Source organism: Megalobrama amblycephala, linkage group LG17, assembly GCF_018812025.1.
Source record: "Megalobrama amblycephala isolate DHTTF-2021 linkage group LG17, ASM1881202v1, whole genome shotgun sequence".
NCBI classification, from domain to species: domain Eukaryota; kingdom Metazoa; phylum Chordata; class Actinopteri; order Cypriniformes; family Xenocyprididae; genus Megalobrama; species Megalobrama amblycephala.
In genome coordinates, this window is record NC_063060.1 from 28777388 (window position 1) to 28790738 (window position 13351).

The window sequence follows — 13351 nt, forward strand, 5'->3', positions numbered from 1 at the left end:
AAGAAGCGGATTTCGCCTCGGACGCGCGTCAATTTCGCTTCAAACGCTTGTTTTTTACGCGCGTCTATTTCGCTCTAGACGCGCGAATGCATTCAAAATGTTCAAGCGGCAAACTAGACGCGGTAGACGCGAATTTGACGCTCTATTCGCGTTTGGTGTGAACGCAGCATTAAACTAGCAAAAAATACGTGCGTCGCGCCTGGCGCCACATTGCGCCGGTATGATACGGCTAAGGGTAAGTCTTATTGTTTAAATCTCATTTTCTTGATTTACAGCAATACCATGTTTTTACCATGCCTAATATCGATCTAGCTTACTGCAGTGTGCAATAAATATCTCGTAGCAGCTGCCAAGCGAACGCATAGAGTAGTATTATAACAACTTTCAACACACAAATGTATCTAATATGATAAAACAGCGCTCGTTCAGCTCTCACATCACTCAGTCCTGCTCTGCTTCATACTACAGTAATGTTAATAATCTCATCCATGAACATGATTTCTGCCCGAGTCCCATCCCGATAATTTAATCGTGAACGTGAAGACAACTCACCCCATGATTCTGTGAAATCAGTGCGTCATCAAGCTACACCTTTGTTTTGAATAAGCGACCTCTTGTTGGGACAGCTGATAACTGAGCCAGTCAAGCTACTGTTTATTTGCTATAATAGGCTCAGTCTGAGAAGCAAAAGTAATAGTGAGTTAAGCCATGTTTGACCAGTTGCAGATGATCAGATTTGAAAATCTATGGATGGCAACCTCAAAGTAGTACACAGAGCCGAAAAGGAAAAACAAACAAGTATTAAAGGTGCTAAAGAGGATCTTTTTGTCGACTGAGAAACCAAAGACTGTTACTGAGTTTTTGAAATGAGCGCATGCGTAAGAACAGCCCCTCTCCTTCACAGCTCATTTCAAGGGAACGCCTCCCAAAACTCGTGCACGAGTATTGGAACACGAGTGTTTACCACCGGTATTCGCTGTGTCGTGTTAGTGGATTCATTATGTCGGACTCACCGCAGGTAACTCATAATCTGCAGTTGTTACTCCTGTCTCCTGATAAAAACATTGCATGCGGCGCCTGTGGAGTGTGGAAAGTTACTGGAGCGCGCAGCCGCGCGTGTCTCTCACAAGGAACGTCACGGCAGAGATTGACAAGCCAGAGGGCCAATCGTTTTTGCGATGATCGCGTAAACGATTGGCTGATGTTTTTAAGGCCCTACCTCGTGCACAGATGATGTATATTAATATTATTCCTTTCAGTGCACCTAATAAATAGTCTTTTATCAGTTAGTAAAGACAGTTCCACGTAATATTGCAAAAATGTATAAAACAAAACATCCTCTGTACCACCTTTAATGATAAAAAAAGAACACTTAATCAAAGCCAGTACAGAAACATGCCCAGTATGTTTAGAGTGACAATGATTTTAGAGTGAGGGCTGTTTCTTGTAAGCAATGAAAAACATTGTGCACCTTTGCCAATTAGATCAATATTGTGTTAGAGGAAACACATCCATAAGAAGAAAAGATCTATATAAGAAGAGATCAATATCTCTTCTAAAGTCCCTCTGTGACAGTTGAACAAGTTCTAGATGGAAATCATAGTCTATTTCATGTCAAATAGGCTTTTAGTGGAACAAAGATGGAAATGAAAATGTGGGCCCACTTTTATGAGCAAACAGAGGGTCACTATGCGCAGTTATTGCTTTTTGTGTATTCACTTGTAAAGGGCGTAAGGTAATTGGTGAGATATCATGGGTTTCTTTTCCCAGATATATACAGTAAGCCTTTATGAGCTTGAACTCTGTTCACAACAAGCTACATCGCTTGGTCGCTTGAAATAAAACCTGTTTTAAAATGTCAGCAAGGTTCGAGTTTCATCTGTGAGGTAGGTTTCTCCTCTCAAAATACCACAGCATCGAGTTGAGAAAAAAAAAAGCTGTGGAATTGAACAGAATGAAATCATAGCAGAATCGCATTCTGAAGAGCAAGTGTATACATTTCATTAAAGCATGCCAGGCTTTGGCTAGAAAGAGAATGCATTTTAAGCTGCATGTGATGTGCTGTGTTTCATTTCCACAGGGAGAGCTCTGGAGACTGGCTTTATCACTCTCTGCTGGTCATAGTGATCCACTGAGACAACAAATCAATACTGGCTTTTTCCTGCCAAAGTAAGCAAAATCTGCTCCCTATACAGAAAAAGAACAGCGAATATGATCAAATGATAGGGAATGATATAGTCTGATGTCAGTCATAAGGATTCAGCAAGCTTTTTATAGGGTGAGTCAATTTTTATATATACAGTATAGATAATCTTAAATTGAAGAACATCTGACCATCTGTTCAAAGATTCACATGATGAATGTCACAAATTTGACCCAGAAACCTTAAAGGTGCTAAAGAGGATGTTTTGTTTTATACATTTTTGCAATATTACTTGAAACTGTCTTTACTAACTGATAAAAGACTATTTATTAGGTGCACTGAAAGTAATAATATTAATATACATCATCTGTGCACGAGGTAGGGCCTTAAAACATCAGCCAATCGTTTACGCGATCATCGCGTAAACGATTGGCCCTCTGGCTTCACTGCCGTGACGTTCCTTGTGAGAGACGTGCGCAGATTGGCCCTCTGGCTTGTCAATCACTGCCGTGACGTTCCTTTTGAGAGACGAGCGCGGCTGCGCTCTCCAGTAACTTTCCACACTCCACAGGCACCGCATGCAATGTTTTTGTCAGGAGACAGGAGTAACAACTGCAGATTATGAGTTACCTGCGGTGAGTCCGACATAATGAATCCAAAAAACACGACACAGCGAATGCCGGTGGTAAACACTCGTGTTCCAATATTAGTGTTTACGAGTTTTGGGAGGCGTTCCTTTGAAATGTGTTGTGAAGGAGGGGGGTTGTTCTTATGCATGCGCTCATTTCAAAAACTCACTAACAGTCTTTGGATTCTCAGTCGACGAAAAAATCCTCTCCATCACCTTTAAATATATCTTATTTTATTCTTTCTTATTTATTTAATAACATTTCTTTGTTTTATTTTTTTCAAAGTCCTGAAACCTTATGTTTAAGTAAAGTTTTAAATTCGATTTTGAACCCCAATGTGAACTTTTAAATGGCACTTTTAAATGTTACATTTATAAACGACAGCAACCCAGAACATGGGTCATTCTACAGAAACGTCCACTTTTGGTATGACAAAATGTCTTAAAATGTATTTCTTTTTTTAACATTTAAACTTAGACCACATTATTATTTTACACTTGGACTTTATGAATACACATAAATGACAGCTTAATGATTTTTTATTTTTTTTGTACATTTATTTAAATACTGCATGTCCCCTCTTTTTGTCACTGGTGTTACCTTACTTCTCTGGCATTTTTAAACATTTTTATGAAATATTATTTCTCATTTTTTTTCAGCACATGCAGTCAGAGTTACAGAATAATAATGATAATGCAAAAAATAAGGAGATTGTGTGTTATTTATTTTAATCAGGTTTGTTAAAAGTGTGATTGAATGATGTTAATTCAATTGCGCAACCATGTATTTGCTATAACAATAAAAAATATTTGAAAAACAATAATAAACAAGTAATGATACAATCCTTTACATCTTAATTCTTGAGTGTAGCAGAATTCAATGAATATAAAATTATTATCATGTCACATATGACATTTTATTTAATGTGACAGACAAAAAACAGTAACACCAGTGACACAATGAATCACCAGTGACATATACATAAGACCAAAGATCCTTAATTTTTCAACTATAATTAAGTAGTTTGGACTAAATTTTTACATTTGGTGTACAATAAAAGACTGTCATTGACACTTAGTGAAAGCAGTCAGTAAAAGATTATAAACAACATTTTAAAACTGTCTGTAAAGTCGCTGCACTGAATTTAGCCAAATCCCCTTAATTTAGCCATATCTGACCAAAGGAGGATTAACAATGAGATAGAAAAGTTAGAATCATGTAATCTTAGTGCTTTTTTTATGCAAAATAACTAAATGAATAGCTTTAAATAAAGTTTATCTATAAACGGGTAACACCAGTGACGGTACCACCAGTGATATTTTCATAAAAAGGTAACACCAGTGACAGTAACACCAGTGACATTTTTCATAAAAAATGCATTTTACAAAATGGCTGCTGCAAGGTGTCAACCCACATGTTGTCAATCATGATATATTCACTAAATCAAGTAATTTAATCCATTTGTATTCTAGTTTTTTAAAATTCCCTAGCAATAAAGTAGGTCACACCAGTGACTTCAACTAAAAGCTTCATATGAAAATATGATTTTATAATTAAAATATCTGATAACTGAAAAGAGATAGTGGACTTTCCATTGGCCTTTCTTCATTGATCTTCAGGAAACAGGTAGAAGGAAGTCAAGTGATGTCATCAGTGTGATTTTTTCTTTCAAAATAAGAGATTTTTGTTAAAGGTAACACCAGTGACACAACACCAGGGGACCACTACATTCATTATATATTTTATAATATTTATTTAGCATTTGTTTTTTTTATGTCATTTACATTATATATTTGATAGTTATGTATACATTATTGTATTTGAAATGGTAGAAAAACCTGTTTGTGAGCTCAAAATAAAGCACTTTCCCTCTGTACATGACTGTGGGGACGAGCACTTCTGTGGCGCTTGGAATTTTTATAATTAATTAAAAAACAAATATTGCCACATTGATGGCTCAACAAGGTTTCATTGTTCAAATAACATATTGTTTCATATTAAAATATAAAAAAATTGTAATCCTAAAGTGTTTTTCAAGTGTAATATTTCTGTAAAGTCTAGGGACAGAAAAGTGGACGTTTCTGTAGAATGACCCATATAGAGTCCACTAAAAGCAAGCTTTTGTCTCTGTCTAAATGAGTTCAGGTGTGTTCTCTACTATAATTAATACTAATGAAACATCATCCAGATGCAGAAAAGAGCAAATTCATAACTAAAAGCATTTATGCAATGATCTCAATGTAGGCAACTTGACCCCTTTCCAAAGCACACTTCATCTTTCATAACACAGCCCCCTCCCTCCCTAAGGCGGAATAGTTAAACACAATCTACAGAGATTCTTGCCTAGTCTTTTTGCCTGAAATCAATACAGGAATTGATCCTCCATAGCTGCAATGAAGCCACAGCACTCCAGCAGCCCAGCAATGTTCAGCACAAGCCCAGAATATCATTTAGTCCTGTAACATAATTATAGAGAGCAATACAGATCATTTGGCATCAACATCATCTTGCTCAGCTAAAGGTCTCCTGAAGCTTCTATTAAATTTTCAGACACTCTAACGAGTGAATCGGAGTTGATTCACGCAGAAACACGTGGCTGATCATCGGCTAGGCATCTATGAGAGACCTGCTGATATATTTTCAACCAACCATGTTCACACATGCTTCACATTATTTTGATTAAAAAGGTACTAAACATTCCTAAAATGATTCATTAAAGACATACTGAAAAATGTTTTTGTCCATGCAATGAAAATCAGTGGGGTCAAGACAACACTGGACCACAATGACTACTATTATTTGGATAATACAACACTGAGACATTTCTCAAAATACCTTCTTTTGTGTTCCTCGGAAGAAAAAAGTGATACAGGCTTGGAAAGACGTGAGGGTAAGTAAATAATGACAGAATTTTTATTTTGGGGTGAACTGTCCCTTTAAAGGAGGGGTAGGCAATTTCAGAGCAGCTAGCAATAGCAAGCTAGCTTTGAAAGCGTGAGATCCCATCCTTCCTTCAGAGCACTTTCCAAAGCCATGCCTCCTTCAAAACAGATGGACGTACACAGAAGAGTTTGCAAAGCGTCACAAGACAAGAGACGGCATTAAATTACCTCATGTTTCAAAGCACATAATGAATGTAAACAATTTACAGAGCTCTTTGTACCACCTGACTGCTGCAGATTAATTTCGCCGTTGATAATGTTGACATAGAAAAGCATAAATCTTCTGAGGGGGTGAACAACTCCGGGTAAGAACATCACGGGACGCGTAAATACGGTTACGACATGGTGTGAACACAGCATAAGCTCGTTGTTTTGGTTCAGGAGGAACTGTAAAAGATGACTGCTGTTTGTTTACGGCGCACAGTGACTATGTCTACAACGTTCTGATGACATGTAATGTCTGCGCAAGCAGGGTGCGTGGAGGTATGGAAATATATGTGTTGACAGGCATGTAGGACATCGTATTGGGCCGAATGCAGTGATTGGACAAACATGTTTTGGTCCTGAGACTTCCAAAGAAGATATATGTCATGTTTTGATATTTAGACTATTATTGATCATTATCAGGATGTAAAGAGAGTTTCAACCAGTATAACAAAAAAATATTTATAAAACAAATTTCCTACCCTGCCTTTAAAGTCTTAAATGCCTCAGTCCTGTGTCTGGTTGCATAAACTGATTAGATTAGCCTTACAAGTTAGTCATTATAACTTATATTAGTCCGAAAAGAAGACTGGTTGGCTAGGTGCTGACTAGTTTTTAAGAGACTGGTCTTGGACCAGACTGAGAAAATCTATGTATTAATATTTATTATTTCAAACTAAGGGAAAGGTAACAGGGTGGAACAAGTTCAAAATCCTGCGTCCCAGAGGAGAGGCTTGCCATGTCATCCAAAGGGTTTGAACAGGGTGTTTGTGAACAGATTTCCTAATACCGTTCTCTAGTGCCTGGGATAATCATTGACTTAGGGTCATGAACCGGTTGAGTGGATGACAGTGTGATAACCCAAGCTGAAGGGTTGCTGGCTCATCAATGCCCTTTCGAACACTTACTTTTTTATGCATTAGCATAAAAATTTTACATTTACAGACTAAACGTTTTTATTTTGCTGTTTTATTTTGCTGTCAGATAAAAAAAAAAAAGGATTCTGCAAACCTTACATATGGTGTACTATATATATATATATATATATATATATATATATATATGCTTTTTTATTATTTGGAACCTAGAAATCTAAAAATATATATATCTTAATTATTTTACACCATAAAATAATTAAAAATGTTTTTTAAAAATTAAAAATGTTGTTTTGCTCACTGACATAGAGTGGTGTATCTCCCTTGTGCAACCAGACCGCATGTGTATTATTCAACGGATCAGAAAACTCACGGTTTGGATCATTTTTTAGATCAGCAAGAATAAAATAATTTGGTAACTTTGCTTTCTGTTTATTACTTAAAGCATACTTTAAGTACTTTAATGTCAAAGCAAAAACTACTAGCCTAACTAATAAAGTTCAAACATTATTAAATACAAGCAGATAGGCTGCTGTCACTTTAAGACCGAATGCATGGATCCAATATAATGATACACATCTGATTTCTTTCTCAACTATTTACGTTCACTTAAGACATAACCAACAGTGTTTACTAGAATATTTTGATGGGTATTTTGTCATAATTTTGTCTGTATTTGTCCGTTCAAGCACAATAAGATGCGAAAGAGGAATCTGTGTTCACGCGCTATCACCTTTCTTTGTGTGTGCACATTTCAGGTGTGTGTGGCTGTGTGCCCACAGACAACAGCGTGCAAGTTCTTCTTGTGCTGCAATGGTTTAAAATCACTTGAATATGTAAATGGACAAGACAAAACACGTGCAGATGATAAACTTTCACTCTATGATTTTTAAACTTTGCAATTAATCCGTGAATCACATGCGTGCTGAACCGAGGGGCCTGGTCCGTACAGATCACGAATCAACTACGATCCGTTTATCCCCCTACTATGTAACCATTTATATAAGCACTTACATCAGTAGCATATTTCATGAGGTCAACGTCTCGGTAAGCACCGCATGTAATCGCAGACCATTACTGGATTATAAATATTCCCAAGTTTCCTCCAGAACTTGAGAAGGACTTCTTTTTATGGCAGGAATAAAAGCTCCAGCAGGTACAGCATCTGACTTTGACATCCATGATATGGATGTCTGTCAGCTAATGGGGCTTTCATAACGTTCATATTGCAATTTTGGCTTTTAAGTCGACAATTTTCTATCACGGTACTTGACTTGTTATCAGGAAGTGGTCATTGTCGGGGTTCGGGGCCTTCCATAAAAAGCCGTAGCCCTTTGTGTAAGCGGCCACATTAATCTGGTTTTTAACGAACACTGATGGCCATCCCGGAGGATTTTTTAATGAATCCGTGAGCACACACAAAGGCACACGTTTAGCGCTCTTGGAAAAGCAGGATATTAAAATGAGACGTCTGACAGCACTGCCAAAATGAATGGCCAATTTAATTGCCCCACGGACAGCCATTATTATGACATTTAGTGAGGTATTTTCAGTGGCAGACAGGAGTCGTTTAGAGCACGTTTTAAGTGCACTCTGCACGCCAAGGTCACGTGGCCATAGTCATAACACTCATGAATAGAAATGCTAATGAGAGTCGTCAGTAACAGTTCTATTTTCTCTATGAAAGTCAATGCCCATATCTGCTCAACTTAAAAGAGAAAGCTTTATCTCACCTGAGCAGAGATGTCATCCGGCATGCGCTGTGCATACCAAGATGTTCTCTTAAGCTCACCGCTAACAGATAGGATTCATGTAAATCAGATGTGCTAATGCTAGATCAAACATGGCAAATGCTACGGACAGCCGGAACTAATATTGGAAATAAAGAGGGTGTGTCTCAATCAGCTCCTTATGGTTGAGTAGTCAGGGCACTGATCAGGGAGTCAGCCATTTTAAGGCCTGTCTCAATCGCATAATCCTTCCAGTGCACCGGAACGTACGCTCCCTGAAAAATACCACAATGCACCACAAAAACCAAGGAGCATCGATGCTCACTATGCTCGCATACCGGAAATTACTTCACATTTCTTATTATATGCAAGCAGGTATTAAGCTAGTAAACAAAGGTAGTAAAAAAATCTAGTTAATATTTATAATATTCGACTGAATATTGTAATGATATGTAACAGAATAATGTGTTTAAACAGAATAAAAAATAATATCAAAAAGAGGTCCTGCCTGTTGTTGATTAATACCAGCGGTGATGTTCTACAACGTTGTACATTGATGTTTTACATAGTTATGTCACCGGAAATTGAGTAACCATTGTCCCACACTGTAAAAAATTACCGTGATTTTAACAGTAAAAGACTGTAAAAATGCTGCGGTGAAAAACTGTTAATTGGTTTACAGAAAGTTTCCGTACTATATACGGTGAATAACTGTAATAGATCTAACAGTACATTTAATGTAATTTTACGGTAAAATACCGTTAAATTCACAGTTTTTGAAAGTGAAAAATAACAATTCATTGTAAAATTTACAGTGAAAAACCGTAAATTGACATTCCCACAATTCCCTGCGTGACACTTCACATTTGATATATTTTTGTTGAAATAACTGTGTTTCTTCTTAGTTTTTCTCATTTTTTTCTAATCAGTTATGTAAATTAGGGTTTTATGTTACATCTAATGTTGTTAAATTAAGGTTTATTGCATTTTTAAAATTTCATGCATGTTACCATGATGGTGTTTAGTGTGTGTGTGAATGACACTGTGTGCTCCTTCTATATATTAGTATTGTCCTCCTCAGCTTGTGGAAAAGCTGCTTGTGATGAACTTTGATTCATCATGTGACTCTCATCACCACTGTGTTTGGTGACTGTCAGTGTATTATAAAGATACAAAACAGATATTAGTACTTCATTAGGAGGGTAAATTAACATTATATCAGTTAATGAAATTACTGAAATCCAATGTTAAATATACATATTTAAAATGTAAAATTCACATGTAACTCCGTAAGTATGTTTACGGTTTGATGTCATTTTTACAGTATTGTTCTGGTAACCACAGCTGCCGGTATTTTTCCGTAAAAACAACAGGATTTTTTTTACAGTGCACTGTGTAGTGAGCCAGGGTCCTTACCAGTGCCTCAATATACTGATTCACAAGCTCGAAGTTAGGGAGCTGATTGAAAAGCACCCAGAGACACTAGAGTTGAGGAAGAGTCTGTTGGGCCTAAATTAAAATACCCCACTATTTCAAAGGCATAAAATTAAAACATTCAATTATGTTTTGATTAAGTTAATTGATTTTAATTCAGGGACATGAAGTATTTAAAAAAAAAAGAAAAACATTCAATGCTGTTTTTCTAGACTAATTTGACCACTAAATTAGCAACCTGCTTGCTTAAGTGCACTTGATAGAAACAAAACATGATTTAACAGTCTTTATTTAAGAGTATAAAAAGGAAGGAATGCAAAGCTACTGACATGTCAATGTCTGTACACTTGCTTTGGAAAACAAATCCTAGTTATATACAATGTAGGCCACTATGCACTGCTCACAAATCAAAGGGATTGTTGTCTCTAAAGTGCATTGCACATCAAAAGAAAATGTGTAACATACGTGGCTGTACACTTGTTTATCTGGAGGAAATGATCCTTAAATTGGAACTGTACATTTTCATTAAGCTACTAATTATGGCTTCATCAATTTTGAACAGCTACTGTGATCTAAACTACTGAGAGGGTCCCTGTCCAAGGTCCTGAAATCTCTTCCTAGCAGTACATAAGGCCAAGTATAAAAAAAAGCCTATTTAGTTGACCCTTTTTTCATCTCCACCTTTTAATAAAAATTCAGTAAGATTTATAACTGTCCTTCAATTTTAAATACTGTAGACTGTAGACAATCCTCATATGTAGCTTTTCCATGTAACTCAAAACTGCAAATTAAGAGAAGAAATTGAAAAATCATAATTTAAAATAATAATTCCATCAATACATTGCTGTGCAATAACCTCTTATTTATTTTTAGGCATGCTGAACAAGTAGGCTATAATAAAAGAGCATAAAAAGTAAATATTTGTATTTTATTAAAATCAAATGTTTTATTATTATTTATTGTTATTCTTCCTCAGTGTGCCTGTATTTTGCACAACTGTGCAACTTTCGAAGTTTTGCCTCTCAGTCTCCCACACAAATCACCTTACCTGACTTTAAACCATGGACACGTGCCCAAAAATAGCAACAGATAAGTGTGCAAAAACGTCTTACCGAAATATACAAAGCTCAGTAACACTCTGCGTGTAGCTTTACCTCGATATCCGGTAATTCTTTGCTCAACATAGTAGCCATTATGTCCGGTCTGCAGTATATGATCCGATCTCTCCTCCGTTAAGAGACGCGAGAGCTCTTGACACTAGTAGATCTAAGCACGCGCTCAGAACTTTAGTGAGCGCGCGTAAAACACGCGACTAGTCCATTATGACACCGCACACATCTCACATCAGCAGCAGCTGTGAACTTTTTTTTTGACGCAGACATGATAAAGAGCTATTCTTAAACCAACGCTGCTCACATCTAGTGTCTCTTTTCAACCCATTAATTGTTTTAATTGACACGAACAGGCGAAATGTTAACAGTTCTGATTGAAATGGTTTATTCCTTTACAGACGAAGTTTAGAGGGTCAAAGTTTACATTGAAGGTAAAGCTCGGCTGCACGTGCACACGTGAGAATCAATTTTATATTTTCATGTATACATTTGTATTATGAATTTTATATTATTATTTTATAGTAATTGTTAATGTGGACTATTTTGAAATTGTACATTATCTATTTTATATTGTGATATTGACATTTTTCAGATTTAATCTGAAAATTGACATAATTTGCAAGTTTATATCATTTTACTTCTTCATGTGGCTTGGGTCAGATTATATATTTGAAAATACCTTATGGGATCAGAATACTGAAAGATGGATAACTCTAGGCATTGGGAAGTTTAATTCAGCCAGTCTCAGAGTGCAATGAGGAGTTAAATGTTTTGAGCCAGTATCACAGTAAGGGGAGTGGCTTATCCAATCTATGTCACTGGCCCCTCCCCCTCTTTTTTTCCTCAGTAAACCATGAGGTTCAAAGTCTGATGACTCCAAGTTACCATGTCTCTAAGCTGTATTTTGCAATATTCAAGTATAGTGCTCTCAATATGTTATAGTTAAGGCATTTACAAATGTTTTAGCTTTAACAGCCATGAAATCAAATATGGAAATGGAAAATTTTATTAAAATGAAAACAGTTGGGATTAATCTATGATCCACCTCATGTTCATACATCACTTTTTTTTATTTAAATCAGTGTATTTAAATGTGTCTAAACAATGCCAGAGTGCAGTAAATCATCACACAAAGCCATTTACAGATTTCTGCTTTATTATAAAATGTACATATTTCCAACAGATGTGTTTTTCATCATAATATTGTGCTGTAGTACATTCATTTATATATGAGAGAATGAGCATACAGAATGGCTTGTAATTCCCTTTAGCCTTAAGACAAGAAGCTTTGTTTTCCTGTTTTTATGTAGACACTTCTGCCATCACATTTAGAAATAGGTCACTTCACCTTCCGTTCACTAGTGTTTATTCCTCCTGCCTGCTTGCATCTCTCGTCTTTGCAGTCAGAGCGGGTTTCTCTCCAACCCAACACAGCAGGCCAAACGTGAGCAGGGCTTGATGTTCAAACACCTGCCGACTGCTGAGGAGCTTTATTTTTCAAATCTGCAACTCTGGAGCTGAGCTGAGCTTCTCAGTGGTGTGTGTGTGTGTGTGTGTGTGTGTGTGTGTGTGTGTGTGTGTGTGTGTGTGTGTGTGTGGTGCATGTTTGCGCCTTTTTTGCAGCATCTATGTAGCCTTCAATGAAATGTTGTGCTTTATGGCAAGACAATTAGTTTTATCACTCATTATAATCATTCAACACAATGTTAGTCATTCTCTCAAGACAATTATTTTTGCCACTCATTATAATCACAGTATCAGAACACAAACGCAGAGTTTAGTGCACTTTGAATGCAATTTTCAGTACGATATAAATAACACCACGTAAATAATCTTAAAAACCAAAATAACATCCCAAAAAGTATTTTCTATTTGCTCTTGTTTAGATTCATATTCGGCCTATATTTTTCAAATCTAATATTTATGTTCGGGACAGCAGCCTCCTCATGCTGAGAGCTGATAAGCCTGAGGCAACTTACTGATCAGAGGGATTGTGGATCCTCTAGAATCAGCAGGGGTCAGAATATCATTATAATCAAGCAGCTGTAGTAGTACAGCAGACCCAGTGTTGTAGCATCCACGCACGGACCAGAATCCAGCACAGCATTGTCATCATGCATACAGACAGACAGACTCTGGCAACAGATGACACACTTGGCTCCCGTGAATTTTTCCTCTCCTCCGTGTTGGCCAATTCGGTGAATCAGTGTTTGATTGATTCTCGTCATCCAGCGTTTGTGTGCTGAAAGAGAAATGATCTCAGTCCTTGGGCAGTAACAAAC

At 36.7% G+C, this 13351-nt stretch overlaps 1 protein-coding gene across 3 annotated transcripts in view; it reads right to left on the minus strand.

The window, feature by feature from the left end:
- Window positions 1-11402, minus strand: part of dpydb (dihydropyrimidine dehydrogenase b) — a 159155-nt gene extending 147753 nt beyond the window's left edge. Inside the window, exon 1 of one of the 3 annotated variants that reach the window (XM_048162299.1) lies at window positions 11112-11311. In XM_048162299.1, coding sequence (XP_048018256.1) covers window positions 11112-11150 — 39 coding nt within the window. In that variant the 5' untranslated portion in view covers window positions 11151-11311. Of the gene's footprint in view, window positions 1-11111 lie in introns of all 3 variants that reach the window. The other 2 variants (XM_048162300.1, XM_048162301.1) reach the window with 2 other exon arrangements.
- Between the last annotated feature and the right edge of the window lie 1949 nt (window positions 11403-13351).